This window comes from Neopelma chrysocephalum, unplaced genomic scaffold (genome assembly GCF_003984885.1).
Source record: "Neopelma chrysocephalum unplaced genomic scaffold, ASM398488v2 Primary Assembly neopelma1_26, whole genome shotgun sequence".
NCBI classification, from domain to species: Eukaryota; Metazoa; Chordata; class Aves; order Passeriformes; family Pipridae; genus Neopelma; species Neopelma chrysocephalum.
This window is the reverse complement of record NW_020897695.1, coordinates 16252319-16277110: the sequence shown is the minus strand read 5'-3', so window position 1 is coordinate 16277110 and position 24792 is coordinate 16252319. Positions and strand designations below refer to the sequence as shown.

The 24792-nt window shown below is 39.2% G+C and overlaps 1 protein-coding gene across 1 annotated transcript in view; it reads left to right on the top strand.

Moving 5' to 3' along the window:
• The window catches only part of STAC (SH3 and cysteine rich domain), a 73260-nt gene extending 48757 nt beyond the window's left edge, over positions 1-24503 (top strand). Inside the window, exons 5-11 of the mRNA XM_027675703.1 lie at positions 238-353; positions 4132-4213; positions 8448-8512; positions 9418-9506; positions 12997-13048; positions 13174-13311; positions 21455-24503. Coding sequence (XP_027531504.1) covers positions 238-353; positions 4132-4213; positions 8448-8512; positions 9418-9506; positions 12997-13048; positions 13174-13311; positions 21455-21553 — 641 coding nt within the window. The 3' untranslated portion in view covers positions 21554-24503. The remainder of the gene's footprint in view (positions 1-237; positions 354-4131; positions 4214-8447; positions 8513-9417; positions 9507-12996; positions 13049-13173; positions 13312-21454) is intronic.
• The last annotated feature ends 289 nt before the right edge of the window (positions 24504-24792 follow it).

The following is a 24792-nucleotide window of genomic DNA, read 5'->3' as shown; positions in this document are numbered from 1 at the left end:
AAGAGCCTGTATGAGGGGAGAACAATCTTTATGGGAGTAGAGAGGCAGCAGAAAATTGCTAGGAAAGGCCAGTTCCATTAAGTTTATCAAGCACTTTTTATCAGGATAGTCTTTCAGCTTGTGTCTAAGCACACATCCCAATATGCTGGTAGAGGCAGGTGTTCCTCCAAGTGAAGCAGGAACATGACCAGAAATATCTTCAAGGTACTGATGCACGTTTTGCTCCTTCTGTTGCAGCCTGTGGAAATAAGGTTGACCCTGTATATGAAACTCTCCGTTTTGGGACTTCTTTAGCCCAGAAAACCAAAAAGGGAAGTTCTGGGAGTGGGTCTGACTCTCCCAACAGAAACTCTGTAAGTACACCACATCTTTCTTCTATTACCTTTCTAGAGGAGCAACAGATATTCATTCACATGAGCTCATATCAGAGCTCCCAAAACTTTCAGAGTTTCAATATTTCAAACTGAACTAAAAATACTGTAAAAAAAATTTTTAAACTCTTACTCTCAGCTTCCAAATTGAGACCAGAAAATACAATATTTTTGCAAACTCAAATTTTAAGAATCTTTTAGATGACTCTTGAGAAAAAGAGAAAAATAATAATTAAATGAATAAACTGTTTTTATTGGATTGGAAAAGGAATTATTATTCTTTGTATTTTGCAAATCCATGTAGATGTGTAACAGACATATTTAACTGTCATGCTGGAGTAGATGCATACTGCCTTTTGTTGATGGTGGGCATTTACCCTTCATACAAGTGATAGCAATGGGTTGAAGTCCTCAGAATATAGATTTAAAAGTGCAAGATCCAGAGCACAATTTTTCCCACATTACCTGACAGTCTCTTCTGCACTCACCTGAGAATAAAAATCACCAGGCGCAGAGACAGGATAAGACTTTGTCTCCAGGCCTTAAAACATACTTATATGTTTAATTCCAAGTTGTGCTAATATCTGTATATGTTTGGTACAACATTTCCCTGGCATTTAAATGTATGCTAACTTATATGGCTGAACTGTAAGGTGGTAAAAGTGGACTCTAAACAGACATAAACTCATGTCAGATGAGGAAGAAGACAGATAAATTTAAGCAAGAACTAAGTGAAGTCTGCAAGGGACATATCCTCTATCTACTTCTGTTTATGCCTTAAAAAAAATTTGGTAATTTCCATTAACTTTTAAAACCCAAAGTGACTCTACCACCTGTCGCATTGCGATTACATTTCTTTCTTTCATTTATTTAATTTACTTTGAAATAGAAGTTCTACAAATGTAATTATTGCTTTCTAAATCAATAAGCATTATGTTGAATCATAAATGACAACTCAAGCATAGAAATCATGAATGCTGTGTCAGCTTACCCGAGGGAGCTGATCATAACTAGGTGGGGTGTGGGTGTAGAATGAGGAACGCAAGTTCATTACAGGAATTTCCCCAGGGTATTGAAGCTGAGAGAGAATATAACGTGTCAGCATACAGGAAATAGAAAACATTAGAGAATTGAATAAACAGACTTTGGAAACCATAAATTTTGCTAAAGTAAGCCTGTGGATTGAGACAAGGATAAAACCAGGGCAGACACAACCCTGAAACAAATGATGGGGCCACGGAGCTTTAAAACTGATGGTGACCTGGGAGTAGGCACTATCCCAGAATAGGGGTGTGACACAGAGCCCTTAGAAGCACATGTCTAGTTAATAGCACATAGTGACTAAGATCTTTCACAAGTGATTCTCACTTCTGTGCTGCTCTGCTCCTCTCAATGCAGCTGTGAGGCTCACAGCAGCAACGGGGCTCTGTAGCTGTGCCATGTCCCAGCCCTGGGAGCTGGAATGTGCTTCAGGGTTCTGCCATGTCACCAAACTAGGGATAACAGGGTCATGGTGACATCTAGGATACCACTTTGCCTCACAGGTGATGTCCAAGCTGTCAAAGGCCTAGCTCTAGGTCAGTGTAGCATAGCTGCTCCTGCTGAAGGTAGTTAAAAGCAAAGGTGACTAGCCTAGGATCTGTGCCTTGCCCGTACAGCCATGAAGCTTCCAGACTGCATAGAATTCATGTCTCTGCACAGAGTAGAGATAACCATCTTCCTCTGAATTAGCCAAGGTATTTTTAACATGACTGAGCAGTGTGGATGTACCCACTGTGATTTTTCAGCCCAGATTCTGCATCTTCCATAAAAGAAAGGGGCCATATGCTCCAGATTTACTACCTACTGCTTGCTTCAAAACTCTGCTTCTGCAACCCACATTTATACAGAAAGGCACTTGAGGTAATGTAAATGTGAATCCAGTTCTTGTTATTTTTTTGTACATCAGCTCCTATCAAAAGTGGTTTTGTAGCTCTACCATTTCTATTAGAGCATTTGTCATTTAACTCTTGACTGAAAAATAATTAAAGGTAACTGAGGTTACTTCAGGAAGTTTTGGGTGAGGTATATCTTGAAGAAACAGTCACTACACGTCCCATATGCAGTAGTACCCAACAAAATATGAAGCTAATCAGCAGTTATGAAGCTAGTCTATGAAGACTGAGGAACGTGTTATAGCTATGACTTGAAAAATATCTAGGACTTACTATTTCAACAAAGCCAGTCTTTCTTTTCTCCATCCAGCAACTAGAAATCCATAGATACACTGACTCCATGTTAACACTGCTATCGGAGTACCTTCTCATCCTTGGATGACCCATTTGGGCAGGGCGCAAGGCAAGCATGACCTGCTGCAAAAAGCTGAGTCTGAAAAAAAGGAGCAACAGAACAATAAAGTAGAAGGCTCTTAAAATAGCAAATGAAATAAGATAGCCAAAAGACACCTGTGGCACAAATCTACTTTCAGCCTCTTTGTTCATTAGTTTCCTGGAATAGAGAAGTATCTAGGAAAATAGTAGATAGGAGAAATAAAAGGTGAAAGTACTTTCTAAAAAAAGTTTTGTTGTCAACGCTAGTAAAAGAAAAAAACCCCCAGCATATACAATCTATAATGCAATTCAGATTGTGCTCCCTGAACAAAAGCAGTGAATGTTCCTCATCTTGCTTTTCTTTCTGTGATGCAGGCAAAGGTCTGCAAAGCAATAGAGAGAGCTATGTGTACAGTACAATTGTAAAATGCCATGGAATAATGAAGTTAAATCCTTCATGTGTCTTAAAATCCTGTTAACAAGCAATACATAAAGCTTAGGACCATGTCAGGATTTATAGTTATTCAGATTAGAGCAAGCACCTGACTCAAGTTCAATGTTTGGGGTTTTTATGGTTATCAAAGATGTGGAGAGTTCAGTAACTGAAGTTTTGTTAAGGTCAGATTCGGGTAGAGCTGTTTGGAGCAGCTCTTGGCTCCTGTTGGGCTATACAGGGAGAAGCTGACTACCCAACCAAGGAATTTGGTGCCTTATGCAGAGTATACTTCTGAGGCTTAAGATTATGTCATCCCATGTTTTTCTACACCCTAGAACATTGGGTCCCTAATCATGATTGACATTAATGTGGTACAAGTAAGAAATCATAGTAATTCTAACAACAACATTTGGGTTTCATTTTTCCCTAACCATACCAGCCAGATGACTGTTTAAAAAGAAAGTGAGGGCAGATATTTAAAGATCAAATTCATCAACTCCATGGCACTCCAGCCCTTTCTTTTACAGGATTTTAACAGAATTAAAACAACCCTTATATTACAGTTATTTTACTGAATAATATATTCAGGGCTAATATATTAATAGTCAGTAGTTTCAACTAATGTCTAGTCCCCTTGGTAGATAACTATTTAGTATACCTTCAGAATCCGCAAATTCCCTCAAGCCCTTTCTATTCTACACAGAGAACCACATTGTTTAACACAATCCTTTGTTCCTTAAATTTCACTTCATTTTATACTGCAGAAATCTTTTGTACTCCAGATTGCAAATTTGGTCTGGAGTTTTTTTCTGGACTTTTACTGTTCCCTGTGAAGTAGATATGTGTTGTGCATCACCGGATCCAATGTTTTCTGTGATCCCATTAGGCTGACTTGCTCTGCTCTGATAGCAGCCAAGTACTGCATTTCCCAAAGACTCTTGCTGTGATTTTATTTCACTTCATTGGTCACTTTTTCTGGCTCATCCTGTCTCATTTGCTCTTTCTGTCCCTGCAGACAGCTGACCTGGTAGAAGTTCCAGAGGAAGGCAATAGCTCTGCAGGTACCCTTGACATAAGCAGGAAACGCAGCAACAGTGGTGAGTGCAACCAGACCAGGACAACATCTTCTGGTTTATAGGCCTTTGTACAAACTATTTCAGATGGGAGGTTGTGGCACGTCCATGTTTTAGCAGCATTCCGGTTTTCAAAACAAGAGCTGAGTTGATGTAAGTATTTGGGGAATGCTTTTCACCATTGAGATGAAATTCAACTCCCAGTTTTCTCAATTTGGTGTGTCCAGAGCTGAAACTGAACAAGGTTCAGTCCCTATTTTCTATCTTCACTTCATGAACATGACTGTAGACTAACCACTTAGCTTGCTTCAGTTCCACATTGGCAAAGTGGAACAAAAATAATATTTTCTTAATTTTCCATATGTTTGATCTATCTGCATGATTTTGTATACTATAACCTCTTTGGGACAGAAAATTAATCATAAAATATCCATATGTCCATATGTTGTAACATATGCAACATGATGAATTTTGATTATAATTGCAACTTCTCTGTACAACTATAGTGTGTGCCCAGTAATATTAATGGTCTAATTCCTTTGTTTGACTTGAAGTACAAAAGTAATGTTTTTACAGCCTTAGCATGATGGGATTTAAAGACCATCATAGCAATCGAGAGCTTAGTAATGAAATCTCAGCCACCGAAAGTTGGTGTTTGTGATTCCATTCTTGAATTTGGTCATGGTGAAGGAAGTCATAAACACAAAGGGTTATTGCTAAGTAAAATTTCAAGCCCAAAATATCAGAGTAACTTCTCTAGCAGCAACTGAAGTCTGTTTTGCTGAATCTCACAAGATGTACGCTACATAAACAAATCACAGTGAGTATATGAGGTTTTTCTTCATAGCACCCCCGGTGCTACTTACATGCAGCTACCAGTTGATGTAGGTGAAATGCCAGCTTCGGCTGTCCATTCCCATTTTATGCTACCTTCTTATTCCTTTTCTCCCTTCTTGGTCCTATCTCCTCTCCTCACTGTGTTCAGTTATTTCCTTCCTCTCATTTTGTGAACATCTCCTCTATGTTAGCTGATTTCTCCTGACAATTTTTTTAGGTTTTCTCTCTTGCAACTGCAAGTTGACCTAACCTGGTTAAAGATAAAGAATTCAGTCTCCATCACATTGTTTAATCTTGCCCACCTGAGATTAAATTGACCCTGTTTGAGTTTTCAGATAAATTTTTATTTCTCTGTTAGTCAGTAGTTTCATTTCTGAAACCCAAAGAAATTTTTTTTTCTCTGAGATCTGTATTCACTGAATGCACTGAAAGGCATTCAAGGAACTTACTTAAAGAGATTAGTTTAAAAACTCAGCATGTGTCAAACCTCCAAATAACTTCCGCGGCACATTAATGATTCCTTTGATCAGCACTGGCTTTTTTACAATCCATCCTTCAGAGGCTCAGGGTATAAATTATGCGTCAGTCACTCCAAAAATTTCCTCATGGTAGATTTTTAATAAACTGCCTGCACTGTTTGCACAAGCTATGGAAATGGTAAAATCCTTTTCAGAATGTAAAAAACCCTATTTTTTTTCTTTTTTTTGTCTGCTGCTGCTAGGGCAAACAAATATGAAAATAGATGGATTTCTGTTGTGTGGAGATACGAAGTACATGCCTCTATGGCTTTCAGATTTGAGTGCCTCTTATTAATATCCAGAGATCATGAGCTAAACATAGATTAAAAATTTAACGGACTAAATTCAAAATGCTGTTACAGGGTGATTCATGACTCTTTTTCTCTCAGTTGTCCACTACCTCTTTATCAGGCAGTTCCACATTAATGTCTTGATGACTCAGGTCCATTCCAGTTGGGTTTTTCTGTGTTGGGGTTTTTTTGGTTGGGTTTTTCCCCCCCACAATTAAAATACTGTCTTCTACAAATAAGTATTTAGAAAAATGTACATTTGATACTCTTTGGTCAAAGGAAACGGCGGAAAAGACGCAGCCTGCAGAAGGGTGAAAGGACCCAGTATATGTGTGGCCATGTAATTGCTCCCATAGACTCCTATGACAACAACTTCAAGGGGAGATTCTTTCATTTGGGACCTGGCATACGTCCTGTGAAGCAAAGCTTCCCAGTTTACAACTGTGAGATGGCATACCTAATTTCTAGCCCTTCAGCCTCCTCTAAGCCAGTTACACTCTTTCACTGCCATGAATTGCCATTTGTAACAGAAGCCCCACAAGCCAAAATGTATTTTAGGTGACATTTATGAGCGTGTGATCAACAGGGATTTGAACACTTTCCCCTTGAGTCAAATATGGGATGTCCTTCCTGCAAATCCAGTTTTGGTGAGCACTTCTCAGCAAACACAATGATACAGTTCAGCTCCTTCCCCACCTGCTGGGTCAGCTCCACAGTTCACAAGGCTGTCCATAAGTAACATGGCTTTATTTTCTGTCACCAAGCAGAAATTACTCCAATTACATCCAATTACAATGCTGAAATACTTCCACTTTGTCTGGTAAATTAATTTCTCCCAGTCCAAAATGCTGCTAGTTACCCAACTGTATTCACCAGAACACCTTTTATTTGCCTCCCTAACTCCCTTTCCTTTGGATGTGATAAACAAAGCACAGTAATTTGGGAAGGATTTAAATACTGCCAAATTGTAATAGAAGCAGTTTACACCCTTTCATATAGATGTCAGACATACATATACCCCTATATTAAGATAGAGGAAATTAGGTCTGTTTGTAAGGTTTTCCTCTGGTACTCGTGTGAGTCTGCAGGGTCAGAGTGCCTTTGCAACAGGACTTGGTGAGAAGCATATTGATGCCCAGCTCAGCCGCAGTTAGGCCACCTGGACACAGTTTGTGGCATTTTCAGGTTAAATGTGTCAGGTATCAGCACACATGCTGTCTTCATATTCATGCATTGGACTTTATGACTACAACATTGTCTTAGATTTTATCAGAGAATATGTGCTTCTGTGTGCTCATGGATGCAAGTCACTTGGTACAAAATATTTCTTATGCATGCTGTGGCTGCCATTTTACCCATCTCCTATCTGTTACAAGAACACTGTCTTGTTTGTCAATGTTGAAGTACAACTCTCTACTATCAAAGAACCCTACCATTTCCCTCATAAAGCTTCTTCACAGAATCTCTGTTAGGTTGTCACAGTGTAGAATAGTAACAGAAATATGTGTTCGTAGAAGAAAGGGTGAGCAAGTGAAAGAGCAGAGGAGAAGAATTCAGTGGTTTGGTGTCCCCTGGACCTTCTTTCCCTTGAATGCACATAACAACATGACAGAGAAACAAAAAGAAAATGCGCTCAGTTAGCCTGATATTTATTACCACTTTGGTTATTTTTTCCAAATTGTTGGAGACTACAAAATCCAGCATCTGCTCGAAATATCTGCAGACATAAATGATGAGAGAAGACACTGGTGGTTCTAGATGCTCAAAAACTCCAGCTACTAAAGTCGTATTCAGACTTTATGCAGAAGCAAGAAACACTAGGCAATTCTTAAAATGTGAAGGGGGAATTCAGCCAATATGATAAAGCCACTGTGGTTTTTCTAGTGAGATAACTGAGCACAGCTCACGAAACAATTACAATAGAGAGTAACTGATTAGATATGAGGTATGTTAGGTGCTGTGACTGTTGTCTTATTCTAAGAGATTCTGATTTAGAAACTTTGAAGAAAATTTTCACATGTACAGACCTGCGTTTCAGTTTACCCTTCCTGATCTGAAAAAAATCAGGTACCTCCTGTAAAATCAGAGAGATGCAGCATATACAGTGCAGCCCAGGCATTGACTACTGGAGAGAGGGATCAAAGAAGATGATCAAACATTTAGAGATAGAGGACAAAGAGGGGAAAGAAAGGGTTTTGCATACAAACCTACCTCAATACTGCTCATATATGATCATCAGGTTCCATAGGTGCTTTTAAATGGAAATACTGGTTATCTGATAATGGAAATGCAGTATTCAATGTGAGAAAAAGGCTATTGGACTTTAAATAGTAATGAACTTAGAGTATCTAGCTTCTGTTCCTAGTGCTGTACTTGTGTATATTCGTCTGATTAAAATGGTTTATTTGTTACAGTTATAAACTCTTGAAGGCATTGTGTCATATGCCAGCAGGATACGCAGTTTTTTTAGGACTGTAGAAGGGTTCAGAGGAGAGCACAAGGAATCAAGGAAAATAATGGAGAAAGCAAAGAGATCAAAAAAATCAAGGTGATACTGTTGAGGTGAAGAGTCTGAAACTACTCCTAATGTGTCATGTGTTTGCTTTATTTCAGTGTTTACATACTCTGAAAATGGCACAGAACACTTTGGAGAAGAACCAAAAAGTATACATTCCCCGGTATGAGCATAAATTTTGTGCAAATGCAATGGGAATGGGAAGTCAAAAAAAAGTCTTGTTTTTATAGCTGTCTGAGGACCTCGAGTAGGTCTGCTGGGGCACTGATATCATACTGTCATGTTCTTATACCATTTCTGGGCCACTGGCCACAGCTGGAAGCAATATACAGTACTGGATGGCTTTTCAGTTTACCCTTTGTGGTCACTTTCATCTTTTCCTGTTTATTGCAAAGTGATATTGTGAATACAAAAGATCTAGTGTGTAGGCCATGTAATTACAATAGAACTGATGTAACATAAAAACCACAGATTTGATTTTGAAAATTATTAGTGTTTATTCTAGTTACCTTTTTTTTTCCCCACCAGATTAACAGTGGAAAAAGTGAGCAGAAAGAGTAACCTGTCTTCTCTGTGGAAAGCCCAGCACAGAAAGCTTTCACACATTAAAATCACTTTAAGAAAGTGATTTTCATACCCCAACTTTTGGATCTATGTACTGTATGATTCTAGCTCCATCCTTAATGAGAACTGTATAATAGACACCTTACGTAATGTCAACAATACACTATTGGGCTCATAAGAATCATACACTACAGAGAGCAAAAGGCAGAGTAGTTTTTAAGAACTCACCCCAGAGACCCGTTTGTGCAGATTTTTGCTTATGTTCTTTGGAAGCCTGGAATTTGATCTTGGGGTTCAAATAATCTTATTTCTAAATGAAGATTTTTACTGCCTTAATGGTCTGCAATGTATCTGGTCTATAGTCCTCCACGCTGTGCAAGGAGTGAGATTGTTGTGGCTAATTTATTGTAAGATCAGGTCCTGGTTCCTCTGTCTCTAATGAAGTGAATCAAATTCCTGTACAGAACAGATATTTAAATTTTCTCTTTCTCTTTTTTCTTGAAGGGACCATTTTATAAAAGCACGTTACAAATGAACACCTATGTTGCCTTGTACAAATTCGTACCACAAGAAAATGAAGACTTGGAGATGAGGTAAACCCCAAAATACTTGTTAGTTGATTTGACCCATGCAAACTCATGGTCATATGGTTACATACGACATTGGGGAAGGAAGGTTTTTTTCTGATATTTTTAATAAACATTTGTAGATATAAAGATATTCTCACATTTAAAAAAACTGGTGACCAACTGTTTTGGCAAGGACTTAAAACACTCATGTCACCTCAGGAGCAAGATGACTTTCAGTTGTAAAATGCTCTGGTTTCTTTGTTTTTCAATCAGAAGTTTTCAAACAGGAATTCATCATCAGCTCTCATGCTAATGCTGACACATTTTACCAGTCCTGTTTGATCCTCCCTCATATTCGGGTTATGTCTGAGAAAAGGGAATGATGTCCAGCTGCTGAACGGCAGTGTTTTCAGACAAGAAAGATGTATTCTGAGCTTAGTAAAATAACCTTGTTTATTTTTATTTTTAGCACTTTTTTTCTCAGTTCTGCATCAGTTGCTAGCATTACAAGGTCTGATCCAAGCCCATTGAAAGGAAGGGACATCTTTTTTTTTATTCAATGAAATTAGTTTGCTCATGCTACTCACATTTTGCGTGGTCTTACTAGAGATCTTGTCATGAAACATGTCAACTCTCTTCAATGCATCCACTACATCAAAATAATGATGCACATGCCAGAGAACTTAGGGAATTGCCAGACAAATGCCCTTCTTCAGCATCTCCTTCACTGAAAGCCTTTTTCCTGTTTCCAGCTCTGCCTTCTCATCACTCTAGAACTAAGTGTGGGATGTAGGGAAGAAATTACCAGCTTTTCTATTATTCTGCTTTGATGGCATTTCCTGCTCGTTAGTTTAGGAATGTTGGCTCTTCAAGAAATAACCACAGTGTACAGTAACCTTCAGTGCACCTTGACGGCTATTCTGCTTGAGGGATTCCACTTTGCATCCTGCTCCTTTAGGAGTGTATTCTAGCTTGCCCGTTTTTTCCGTGAAGTAGAACACCACTCAGAGAACTCTGCACTGGACTACCATCCTCATTCAGACACAGAAATCCGGAAAACACATCATCCTTGAAAATTCTCCTGTCCCTCATTTTAGGGGAAAAAGGAACCTGTGGTATGCAGCCTGGACTGTTGCGACTAACAGGCTATGTCTAGAGACACCAGCCAGATTTTAGACTAGCATTACACAGCTACGGCAGCATGGTTTATCCCATGGTCAGAAATTCAGAAATTCATATGTTAACACTGTTTTATAAGGAATGCCAAATACCTGGTAGTGTTGCTTGGTTTCTGCCAAGCCAGGCAGGATTCATCTCAATTGCATGAATTTCCATTTGTCAAATATAGTTGAGGTGCTGGAGGTGGATTTGGCATAGCAATCTTGTCAAGACTGACAAGCACTGTTCTGCGAACCCAAGTCAGTAACCAGCCAGGTACTGATCAGCCCTGACATAACAAAGGCAAGTAGCAGGGGAAGGACCTGAGATAGGAAGAAGAGTTAGGATAGAATTCTGGAGAGCCCAGCTCTGAGGGGATGCGATGAGTGGCAGATTACTGCAGTGGAGATGTGAAGCCTGGATTTCAGTAGCAGTTAGTACTTACCACAACCTTGGTTTGTTCCTCAGCAGAAGGAGCAGCCAATCGGGTTTTCCAGTGCTCTGGAATAAGTATAGTAGGACATTGCAATAATACACTTACAGAACAGGACAGAATAGAATAGAATAGAATAGTTGGAAGGAACCTACATGACAGCCTATCTTGCCACCTCCTGAAATATAGATCACTGAGGTAGAGCAGACAACTTATCCAGGGTTGTAATTTACAGAAGAAAAAGATGAGACCTGAGGGTGATTTCAACCAGTAGTAAGCACCAAGCAGGTTACCCCCTTTCAGGCACTGGCAGCCTAAATCTAGGCAGCAAGAGTAATATGGGTTCAGATGGGATATCTATTTTGAATCCTTTTTTGCAGTTTAGAGACATCTACATTAGCTCTGTCCTAAAAAAAATTGGAAAGCAAAATCAGCAGGTCTGCAATCTAGAAATCTCAGTGCTCAGATCAGTGACATGGAGAGACTTTAGATTCAGTTGCCATCTTTTTCTGACAGCCAAATACCTTTATATTTTCTAGGTTATTTTTCTAACAACCAGGCTGAAGAGTACTGGGTGGATGGGGCCCTCTAAATCTTAAAAGTGTTCTTCCTTGCAGTGTAAGAGCTCCAATGGTGTTACAGTCTATTCACTTTGAAGTCATGGGTTCCCTTAAAACCTCTTTGAGTGTTTTGTATTAAATATTAACTGTAATAAAGGACTCATGTCCTTTTCCATGGGAAAAAAATTTCACCATTGGGATACCAAGTTATCCATTTTCTCTAACTTCCTTTCTCACCTCAGCAACGTTTAATTCTTCCAAACACATTGACACAGGTTCTTGAAGAGGGCTTGAGGAAAATCTTCGGTTGAAAAACTCTGTTTCAGATTGCACAGTGTTAGAATACTAAATGTCCACTTCTCCAGTTGTAGCAGCAATGATAACCCCTTGGGAAGTGGATCAAAGAGGTCCACCATTGACCCCACCTCCAGCTGCATCCTGGACAGATCCACATTTTCTATGCATGCTCTGAAATAACCTGTTAAATTGGGCCTATTACCCATCATGTGCTCCAGATGTGTTTGCAGGCTCTCGTGCTGATACCTCAACAATACAGAGAGCCTAAGAAGGAATGCAAGGAGGGCTGAAAAATTAGGGGTCAATCATTAATTTTATTAAAATCAAAGAAATTATCAAGCAGACAGAGTATTCTGAGGTTAATCCATTTGGAAAAGAGCTGCCACTTTGTTTCTACAACACATCGTTATTATAATTACATAATAATGATGAAGTTCCACCAATGCGGGGAAAGAGGTCAAATAACTGTTCAACTACCTGCACAAAATCAGCTCAGCACATTTTGCTATTAGCATTTTCAGTCAAATTATTTTTCTAGATCTGCTTTGGAACTAGTCAGCTGGATGCTGATACTTAGCAATTACGACCCAGCACCACACATTATAAAGGTAAATATGTCACATTCAAATCAAAAAGACATTCTTGGGCAGAATTATATCCCTGCTGACTAATTGTCTTTGTCAGCTTAAGAGAACTATTTTCCTACTGCCTTCCTTCTGCAATCACAGCTTGAAAACACAGATGATGAAGTAGTGTGTCCCAACAAATGTCTTAAAGTAAAAAGATAATGCCTGTAACAAATAGGGACAGTTTCTTAGAAAGTAGGAAGCAAAACTTCCAGTTCACAGATGTTGTCTCAAAACAGATCTAGCCCCAATATACAGAGACTTTTATTCTACATTACCATGTATGACTGAAGAAAACCTTGCCACCTCATTGAGTCTACCTGCAATGAATGCTCAGAAAAAATAACCATTAGAGGACTACCTTCCTATTGGAAGGGAATTGTGAAAGCTGATTCAACATGACAATTAAGAGTCAACTATTATTCCTCTTCTAATTACAGGCCAGGGGACATGATCACTCTTCTGGAAGACTCTAATGAAGACTGGTGGAAGGTATGTGTTAATTATTATATATCTGTTTTCTTTCCAAAGGGAAAAATGTCTTCTTTTCAATTGTGAACTTGCATGAAATCTGCTAGCGTTAACAATCTTCTTCTATTATTACTTTTTCTCCATAGGGGAGAATTGATGACAGAACTGGATTTTTTCCTGCTAACTTTGTTCAAAGAGTGCAACAAAATGAGAAGATTTTCAGGTGTATCAGGACATTCATTGGCTGCAAGGAACAGGGACAGATAACTTTGAAAGAAAACCAGGTAAGATCCCCTGTGCTGGACCCTCAGTGGACTAGAGCATCCAGTAGTCTTACCAATGACTGGAGGAAAAATTGTGCAAGATGAGGACAGGAAGATTCTTTTCACTGCAGTTTTACTGGTAGAGTTATTATTTGCATGGTAATCGGGTCTAGTAGCCAGTTAAGAGCAGTGTTTGCCTTGTGCAAACACATACTCCCTGCTTAACGTAGCCTAAATTTTCAGGCTCACAAACATTCATAATGATACTTTGTATATTATGCACTCTCTTACTGACTTCAGAGCGACAGCTTGACAAGCACACAGTCTTAGTGGTAGGCCTTGTGCACCTGAAAAATGTTCTGTTTTTCTCCTCATTATTGGAGCTAATCTAATAGAAGACAGGGGCTCCCTTCCCAGACTTTAACTTACCTAAAAATCTCAACACAGGTCATGGTTTTGGCTTCAACAGGAACAGAATTAAGACAGCATCACACAAACCCATGAATCTTAAATTTAACTCTTGTTCACCATCTGCAAACTCCATTTAATCATTCATTTTTTGTGTCACCACTTACGTACCCTCTCTACCGGCCATAATATATTCTAAACTATAAGTGCTGCTATGAGCTACACCACATAGAGTGAGGTTTTGCAGGGTCCATTCGCCCTGGTGTACTTTCAGCAGCTCCTTCTACTTTGTGTCCTTCAGATGGGTTCACTAGGCAAAAGCCATGACCCAAAATCTGTATTAAAGGACAGGTTTGTTGCATAAGCCCATGTAAATAGGAGGATGACTGACTAAGGGTGACACATAGCTTGAGTTCTTTGACACCTGGATGTAATAAAAAGCTAGATTTTTCTCACTGCACCTTGTGAAGTCTAATGTTCTTCCACCTGATGGGATCTTTCTTTTTCTTTGGCAGCTGATATCACCTCACCAGTAATTGTTTGCCTGATTTTAATAAAGTAGATCAGGAGTCAGAATCAGTGCGGACTTCAGGGCCATAGATTTTCCATGCAGAACTGCTGTACTGCTTCACTCCACTGATAAGATTAACTTATATCTTTGCTGCTGCTGTCTTGTGGCATAGCAAAACATACAGGTGCTAACAATCCTTCGATTTACACAGCTTTTTAAGGAAGGTACAGCAATGCAGTGACCAGAACACATTTTGACTGCCCCTATATGCATAGTACTTTGATCAGCCCTCAAGTTGCTAGAAAGAAAGTTCTTAAACTCTTTTTACCCAACATCTCTTTTGATGTGTGCATATATATATATGCACGCAGACAAAAAAACCCCAAATATTATCAAATCAGAACAAGAGCTTCTGCAGGCTTTGTGCTCTAGAATAAGCAATACAGAAGGCCAAAGCTTAGGGAAATGGTAGTGTTGGAATATGGCATGTCAACATGAGGGAATGGTCAAGATCTGTGTCCCTTCTCATTAGTGGGCACACTAGATCATCTCTGTTAGTGTGGCTGCTGCTGCAAGCAGTGAGAGCCCAGTTTCTTGCCTCAGTTGTCACAAAATCACTGTTTCCAAGTAGGCAAGTCTGACAGCTTCATCTAAACACAAGGACCTTCCAATTGTCCCTATTTCATAATAGGCTCACAAGGGAGCTTGAGGTCAGGGGTGCCTCATCATCTCTGGCAGGGCAGGAGGTAAAGAAAGGGATGAATCCATCTTGTCTGTCTACTACCTCCTCATTTGTTGTAAACTTTTTCAGCTCTATTGCAAGTCCACTCAAATTCTGAGGTTGAATGTGCATACTGTCAGGTGCTATCTCCACATGAGAATGGCTTCAGAGGAAGAAAGAAATAAATATATGTTGTGAAATATAGGGCAGAGATCAGACTGCACAAACACATGAATGCAGGGACAAGAGAGGAAAGGAGTGCAGCAAACTGATTCCTCTCCACTCGCACACAAGTTATGCAAAAGGGATACATTTAAGTAGCTTGAAGGCCATTTTGGGTACTCTCTAGGCAGGATAGTTAAAACGAGGCCATGGGCACTCATCTGCTTCCTGCTGTCCCTCAACACAGGGTTTGTTTTTTCTCTTTTTTGTTTCTAGCAGAGCAATTCTGCCTTCACTGTGGAAAAACTCTTATTGTGAAAAACATTTATAATTGTTACTGGGAATTTTTTACTTTAAAAATTTGTTTTATATTTCCGAAGTCAAATTTCCTTTCTTCTTTCTTCAGTCATTTCTCTTATTTTCTGTCCTTTATTTCTCCATGTGAAGCAGAGATAAAAGTGCAATAGGGGAAGGTATAAAAAAAAAGTCATCTGAATGGGACTTGTGAGAAAACTTTGGAAGAATTTTTTTGTTCATTTTTGTTCTATTGGGAATTTCTATGGGATGGCATCATCCATTTTACCTGACTCTGGGCAGAATCCAGAGTGCTATGAATGCAATATATCTACTATGTGCAAAGCACCAACTTCTTCCAGATTAGCAAGAAGGGGAGATTTATTCATTGCTACCAATTCCTATCAAGTCTCACTTTACCTAGAAAAACTCATTAAGTGGTCTAATAAATTCTTGTAACTAGAGTATGGCAAATTGTCCCAGTTTTATTGTTAATTCATTGAGTCAGTTTCCATGTGGTCTAAAAAGAGCCTAGAGCCATTCTGACAACAAAGGCAAGGAGGATATGCCAACAGAAAAAATTATCCAGTGAAAATAACATGGATTTTTGTTATATTGCTTGATACAATCCATGGTTTATACTGCAGGTCTCTATTCCCTTTTACCTTATATGAATGTTCCCAGATACACAATCTATTCTTGTTAGGCTAAAGCAATATGTTCACATGACTACCTTAAGAAAAGCTATTTTGGCAAGTAGAGATATTTTCAAAGTTTGAGGCACAGTGAGACTTTCTCTGGAATCCCTTAGCGGTTTCCTTCCTTGGAAATTAAATTTTTAATTTCAGCTTCATACAAGCCTTTCCAGCAAAGCCAATACTCAATGGAGGACTGAAGAAAAAACACAATTTACTCACCCATCTTGAGCAATATGCACAAGCTAGTCTTCACAAAGCATCCCTTAAAAATTTCACTATGAAATATGAGAAAAAGTGTACTGCTTCAGAGACCCCAATATCTTGGAGTTCAGGGTTCACTGACAGATTTGTGAGTTCTAAAACCAATTCAGAAGATGACTGGGCACCACAGGGCTCAATTAGTAATCTGTGGGAGTAAGGTAGACATAGCCCCTGACATCATTAAAGCAAGACTACTAACAGAAAAACCAAATCCAGCCAATTTCTGTGGCTTTCCACTCTTTTAAGCTGTCTCACAAACACAGTATCCGATATATCATCAATACTTGGAAAAACACCTCTTAAAATATTTTTAACATTTTGGTCATCCTTATTTGTAATGAAGTCACAATAATCTACTGTTTGAATGTCTGCTTTTACTTCTCTTATCCTACTTAAAGAAAGGAAATAATCTTTCAAAAAAACCTACTCACACCCTTTTCTGGCTGCCTCTGACAGCTACAGTCAAACTAATACAAACAACTTTAGAGTTGGGCTCTTTGTGATTAAATAACACAATTGATTTTAATTTGCACGAGTGATCTTGGGCAATAGAAATGACCCCAAACTGTAACATTTGTAACAAGACTGAGAATCAGAGACTCTTTGCCTCATCCAGGTATGCACTGTGAGTTTACACAAAAGTCAGTGCAACAGATCCATTTTGTGATGGATATTTATAAATGTCACTGATGTAAACTAGTCCTGCTGGTGAAAGCATCTCTCAGCAAGTTTCTGCAGTGACACCATCAGGCCACTACTCTTGTGATGGCTACAATCTCCAAACCAGGCCTGTCAGCCTTGCTGTCCCCTTGGCATCACAGTTCAGGGGGCAAACTTCCCTCCTACCCAAACAACTCAACATAGGAATTTCAGAAAGAGTGCTTTTAGGCACATTTATATTAGCAGCTATGTGCAGATATGATGCAGCCACCAGGAGAGCCTGAGAATTTGCTTTAACATATCCCCAAGGCTAGCCTTAACAAGGCAGGATTACAGGCCGGGTCTACAGACCTGGGAAAAAAGTCTGGATGCTTTCTTGCTACCTGGCTTTTCACCTCATTGTCTAGCAGGTACTTTATGTACCCACATTCTTGATATATTCTAATAGAAGCTGAACTTCTAAGAGTGTGAGTCAGCTGCCTCTGAAAATCACTTTTATCACAGTGACTTATGCATTAGGATTAAATTACTTAAACTCGGCACTGAAAGTGATGTTGCAGTTCTCTGTGTGCTCCCCAGCTGTAACTGCTGCACTTCAAAGCTAGGCTAAAAGGGAACAGGGTCTTTTTCCAGCTATCTATGATTTCCATTGACGTCAGTCTTGCTGGGCAGGGATGGGTGTCCCCACTCATTCTGAGATACTGAGTGGCACACAAAATTTGCAAGAGTTAAAACAAGTGCACAGGCCATTATGCATCCAGTTTAGTCCAAGCCTTCTTTAAAAACAAAGTCTAATGAAATATGTCATATAAAGCCTAATAAAACCTGTCATCATCATTTACAGTAGGACTGAATGGGTATGAAAACTGAACTGCTTATCATTTCCATTCACAAAGCTCATATAAGTAAGAACTTCGGTGCACTGGCAGCAGTAGATGTAGAAACTCACAGTGTCCCTGTGCCGTCATTCTCACAAAGAGAAGACTTGAACTTACAGACATCTTGACCTGGCACTGTTTGTAGGCTGCAGGACAGCTCTTGAAACTGTACTGTCCTCATAATCAAGTTCCTACTTCATCAAAACCAGTCTATGGCTGACAGATGGTTTAAGTATATATATCTTTCTGCAGAAGACAGCTGCAGAAAATTAGGGCAAGTTCAAAATTACCCCCAGACAAAGAGAACTGGCCACTTGAGCCCAAATTCAAAACACAGGCCTTAAAAGAACAGGGAAGTGTTAATGACCATGCAACTTAAAAAATCATTTCTTAATTGTTTGTGTGCCCCACCTGCTCAGGCTGACTGACTGATAAAAAATTCTCAGGACAGATGTTGACAAGTTCAGACAACAGTCATGATCTGAACATTTGTTTGGTTTGTTTTGAATGTTTTAGGTATTTTTTAAGCAAAATAAGATGAAAGAATGGGGAAGTGACTTTATAATATTAGATCCTACTTTCAAATAGTTCCAAAGATCACTTATTGAGTGAGAAATAGGCCGAGCTCTGGTTTCTTACCCTGCGGCTTATTCTACTACTAATCTTTTGAGCCAGAGTGCAGAGAGAAAAAACCCAACAGTTTGTCTCCCTTTGTGTTCCTACCAAATTCACTGGAAAGTGGTTTCTCTGGCTCACTTTTCTTGTCAGGCTAGCAGCCTTCCCCCCAAAACATGTCAGCCTGAGTAGGTGCCATTTTAAGCAGTTTCCAATTTTATGCAGAAAATCATGGTCACCTGACAGTAGCTGTGATACTTTGTACCTTCACAACCATTCGTCTTTGCCATCTGTTATCAGGGCTAATCCTCAACAACAGCTAGTTCATCAGGTGCAATCCAAAACTCTGGATACTACCAGGCACTTATCTGGGGTTATGTTACCCATGTAAGAAAGTCAAGAGCCAGATCCCCAGGCTACAACTTGAGGGTGAAATCCTTGGCAGCATTCATAAAAGAGGATGAGAGCAAAAGCAGTCAAAGATGGTGTTGTGTTCACTCTTTTCTGAAACTGCAGAATTTGGAGCAGGTCCAGGTCTTTGCAAAACTCCGGCAGCTGTCACAGGCCCAGGAGACCTCCTGAGCTGCACAGGATTATGACAGTGTGGCATATTGTGTCCAAACTCACTCTGCCCCTGAAACTTCCCCTTCCTTGGAAAGTAGTGGGAAAAAACTCTGCCATCTGGGGTCTGGCACATGCAGAGTTTAGTATCTTAGTGTGAGAGAATTTCAGCTGGAATTTGGGAGAATTCAGACCTATGTATTAGTATGTAGAGTGAGAAAAGTTCTTACATAAAGGCATTGTACTCCTCATGCCCAGTGAAGATCTAAAGTTATTGCTGTAGCAGAACACTCTCACTGATATCAAGGAGCTCTCAAACCAGCAGCAGAACAACGGGAAAAAAGAATGAAAAAAAAAGAATAAAAACCACTGGAAAAAGAATGAATCTGCCATAATTTTTCACTCCAAAAATACAAAAATAAAGAAAATCAGTGTTCGGAAAGATCAACACTCTGTCCTTACAATATGTTCTGCACAGCACAAAAGAGGTTAAACAAAAAAATGCAGCGTGGTTAGTGAGCACTGTAGACCTTCTGCAGATGTGATTATTTTGGGGATACTAGCAAAAAACTAGATGTCTTTCAGACATCTACAATTAGGAGAAAAGAACAGTGATGGAGTGAGGTATTTCTTTTAACCAGCCAGATTTAGTTATGGAGAAGTTGCAAAAGCTCACAGCAGTAGGGATCAGCTGAGAGGGGCATCTTTCAACTAATGCTCTTTCCCACACTTGGATAGTCTCTGCCATACTTGACCATCCTTAGTCTTGTGCTTCTTTGCCAGCTTTTTCTCTCATCGTTGCAGTTTTCATAGTCTTTCTCAGAGACAGAGAACAACACATAGCAGTAATCAGAAACTCCTTTTTGTGTTCATGTGCTTTACACCTCTGCTTTGAATGGCAATATGACTGCAAGGGAAGCAGATGCTATGCTGGAGATTCATGACATAAATAAGCTTTGCTGTTTTGAAACAGAACCTAAACTAAACAGCATCAATTCTATACCTCTCCCACGCTTTCCATGTGATTTAGCCCAAATAACAATACATTATTCTTTTTAATTGCATGTCAGCCCTCTTGGTGTGCTCAGTCATTCTGTCCCGGGGACCTAATTCAGCTAGTGTTGAGTAGGTAGATTAAGTAAGAAAATTAATAAGTCCGTTTACTTTTCAAAATTTTGTTTGCAGGTACAGAGATGCACCTCACTATTTCCAAATACTGGAGGTGGCAAATATGAAGCAGCTTCACCTCCTTCTTATGGTCTTTCATTTCTCTCTGGCAGCATCAGTGTTGTTAATAAATGTTATGTACGTAACAACAGGACAACCTGGCCCAGAGTTTGGATGAGGTATTTAGGTGTCACCCGTAGCAGTCACGCTGAAATGGATTTACCCAGGAACATTTCAGAGCTGTTTTTGTTAATTTCATGCCCTCTGAATTATTCTAAATAAACACTGTAAATACTTACCAGACAGAGATGAGTGCTCATCCAGATAGAGAGCTGACACTGACATCATGAGAAATCATTGAGTTGAGCTGTCTCAATAGGACCATCGGTTTTCTAATTATATTTTAACCTTGTCTGACTAGTAGGAAATATATAGTTCTTTGGCACAGATGTTTGAAAACAACTCTTTATTTTGTGTGGCACTGTGTTCAAGTCCCCAGTCTAAAGTACCTGTGCCACTAGGCTTTCAAATGGCTTGGCCATTACCAGGTGTCTCAGGAAGGGCATTAAGGTGGAAATGCCTTCAGAAAATGAAAACCTTTATCACAGTGTAATATTTGTGCTATTGGAAAGACCATATGATTTCACAACAACTGCCTCTGTTTGGAGTGGGTGTCATACAAACACGCTCACAGAGCTGGATTTGGGTTACACATTTCGGTATCCAGAACAGGCATCTGAAAGTGCAAAGGCTGAATAAGTAACATTATCCACTGCTCATCTGAGAAGTACCTGGGCTTCTTAAACTTGCAAAAGGAGAATATGTTTGCATTCAGGTCAGCTGCTACAAGTGACCCACCTTGGCATCATGATTACTTTTCACCACCAATTCCTCTCCCATCACCCATTCCTCTCATACACAGACAACTAAAGCAGAAGGATTACAGTAGGCTGACGTCATAATTCAAGTTTCAAAATCTTTTATCAACCACAAGTTCTTAATGATATTAATGTCTCTGATATATATGTGTACTTCAGGGAGACGGGAGAAAGTTAAGTCTCTAAATATATGAGTCTGAAATTCTTATCAAAACAGAGTCCAAAAGGGATTGTTCTGCTTATAGAAGTAACTAGTGGGATGTCTAACCTACCTGATAAATACCCTGGAATAATTTATCTCTTTGATCACAGCAAAGAGTTTAATATTTTCGTACCTTCTTTGTATTCAGATTTGTGTGACTTCTGAAAAGGAACAGGATGGCTTTATCAAAGTATACAGCGGGAAGAAGAAAGGCTTTGTCCCCATAGATGTCTTAGAAAACATCTGATTTCAGCAGCGCACTCACTGCAGTAGGAGCCCTTTGTTGGCAATGCCTGTCTGCCTCATCTCACACTGTGTCAACCCAGCTGGGCTGTCTTGCAGATGTTCAGGGAAATAGTGAGAAAACTGCAACAACAAGAAGAAAAAGACATTAGATTGCCACAGCAACACTAAGAAATAGAAAAGTTGAATGTTTGAAAGAAAATATAGTCAGAAACCACCACGGAAATGAGAGGTCCTTGGATACTAACAGAAGTAAGGTAATGAAAAAAAAAAAGCCCGGGCTGATTTCTGGTGCAAGATGGCTGCTACAACCCTGATGGAGACAGACAGCTTTTTCTGAAGGACTAAACTTGTGTCCTGTTCTTGTGTCTTAGAAAATTTTTGGACTGCTTTCTTGTTTGAAGTGTGTATTTTTGGGAGGGGGGGAAATACCATTCAAACTGTCCTCGTACTACAGTCCAATGCTTGTAGTAAAGTGTGGCTGTAGTTCTACAGTTTTGTCCCCAGTATCAATTAATGAGTTTAAGCGTTTAGTTCTGGTATTCAGTCTCGCAACCAATCAGTTTGGAGACACCATGTGAATGTCAGTTCAAGAAATGCACTGTGCCCAGGAAGTCGGCAATTTTCTCTTTCTGTGCAATCTTCCTATATGAAAGAGTAGCGAATCTGTGTGTCCTTTGTTTTCTCTGTATATGAACAAAAGCTCTCAGCTTATGTTGGGTGTGGTAGCTGCTCTCATAGCTCACAAAAATTAGCCAGTCCTCCAATTCACAAGCCTGCTTGGAAGCATCCCTCTGTGTTTCCTTCATCTGGTGAAATGAGTAAAATGCTGGGAGAGAGCCACAGGCTTGAAACATTTTATATTTTTCTGAGTTTATTGCACTTAAAAAGATTTTATATATTAATCCTATTTATAAAAAATAAAACAACTAACCCCTGGAAGACTGAAAGTGCTAGTAAAAGGACAGGCTGCACATAGGAGTGAAGTCTGTAATTGCCAAAATGCAGAACTCGTGACAGAAAGGCACTGAGTATCTTAGTTGTGTTCACACACTAAAGCTGTCCTCTTTATTTGCTAAATAAAAGGTTTGCAGATTCATCAGTAAATAGACTGACACGAATTTCTCCTTGGCATAAACCACTGTGACCATCCCATGAGTCTTCTCCATCCTAGTGAGACTGTGCAGGCATCTCTGTTTTGTCCATATAAACCTCCATCTTCAAAAAGGTTTTGGGCACATGAACCTTTTGGTACCTGGATAGCAGTCTATGGGACCTGTGGGTCTTGACCGAATTCCACAAGCCAGTCAGAGCCAATCCTGTTGTAGAGCAGGGGTCCTATGATGTTTGAAGACAGGGAACCTAATTTCCAAATACTTAATTGGATGTAATTGCACCAAATACACTTAAGCAGCTTAGCATGTATTATGATGTAGAGACTAAGTCCTATCCTAAAGCTCCCTGTCGAATTCATACCTTCTTTGACTAGCTTGAAACTGAATGCCTGTCTTTTCTGTGATTAATCCCAAATTGATGTGCTAAATCCTGATACTGTAAGCCAGGCTAGTATAGGCCTTGGCAAAGTTGACACTATTTCTAAAAAGGAAGTTACTAGTCCTACTCCCATACATTGAGGCAGTTTGAATCTGTGAGGCACAGCCCAGGTCTCAGTGGCTGAGTTGCCCTATTTGAATAGCTGATCTTGCTCTAAGCCTCATGAAATCCAGGACAACTCTACACTTGGCCAGAAGTTCACAGAGCAGTTCAGTCTTCAACCTTTCACAGATATATTTTGCAGCTCCTATGTACCATATAATTGCAGAGGAGGAAGTTGCAAGGCTGCTGACTGGGGAAACATGGCCCTTTGTAATGTAAGTGGTCCATACTGATTATTAAAAACCTCCTGGCTGATCAAAAGTATCTGATTCCATATCTTCTGTTGGAATGTCAGCAATTTTTTTTTCATTTCAAACAACATTCATTTAGCTCATTTTCCTAAGCAACCAATAAACTTAGTGGGACAGGATTCTGATAAGCCTTAAAGATCAAGAGGAAAAGCAGCAGAGACACATTAATCCACTCTGATTTATAAGATTTTCTTTTATATTCACCCTTTCAAAGGAAAAACTCAAGTGTTTGTTACAATTACGTTTGCTACTTTTGATCAGACCTATCAAGTGGACAAAAGGAAATCTGTATTAATCTGTACATATGTGCTATTGTTTACATGATTGCATCATACTGTGATTCCCTCCTATTTCGGTCTTCTATGACTTTGATTTATCCCTACAATGTGCATCATACTATTCAAAGAATTATATGAATAATACCTACAAATCACAATGGCCTTTAATCAGTGTCAGTTTGATTCCTTTTGATACTGAGCAATAAATAATAAAGTGACTGAATAAAAACAAAACAAGCCTTATGTGGACTGCATTACATCTGAGAAACTATTGCTTCTGAACCAAAGCTTTCATGGTTATCTTTAATTTGTGGAGGTGTTTTTGTTTTTCTGATTTTTTGTTTGGTTGGTTGGGTTTTTTTCCTTTGTTTTGTCTTTTTACTGGGCTTCTGCTGCCATTTGATATGTAGATGTAATTTATACCTAATTTAGCAAGAAGCACATACCATACATGACTCTTACTTTAAGCATGTGATTCATTGTCTATTTGCATGCTTGAAGCTGAAACACTTTGTTGAACTAAGGTCATTCTACTTAAATTTATTTTGGATGCCTTACTCTGAGTCCAGAAAAGTATCTGATCTTTTTTTTTCCTACCATATGCAGTTGCAATAGGTATTGCTTTAGCAAGCAGTTAAAAATCAGACAGAAGATGAAATGGACTTTATCTGACATATGCTCAGAAAAATTGAATTTTAGGAGATAAATGCTGTTCATATTTAATTTAATATTCTGCTTAATAAAGACTACGTGATGGTTGAAAGGAGAATAGACGTGTATGTTTCTTGTATTCTTTATATCAGACTATATAAATTTTCAGGTATCCACCTTCAAGAACAGTCACTAAACCCATCAGCCACAGATGTTACTGAGCAATCCATTTAAAATCTACAGCACTTGCATTTGCCACGATTAGTAAAGCATTTCTAAAGTAGTTCTTTTGCAATGTAGCATGTGTAGACTGAGTGAAGTTTAGTTGTCGGGCATCCTGAACATTTGTTTACCACCGATCAGAATGTCTTTTTGGCCATTCAGCCTCTCATCACAGCATAAAACTG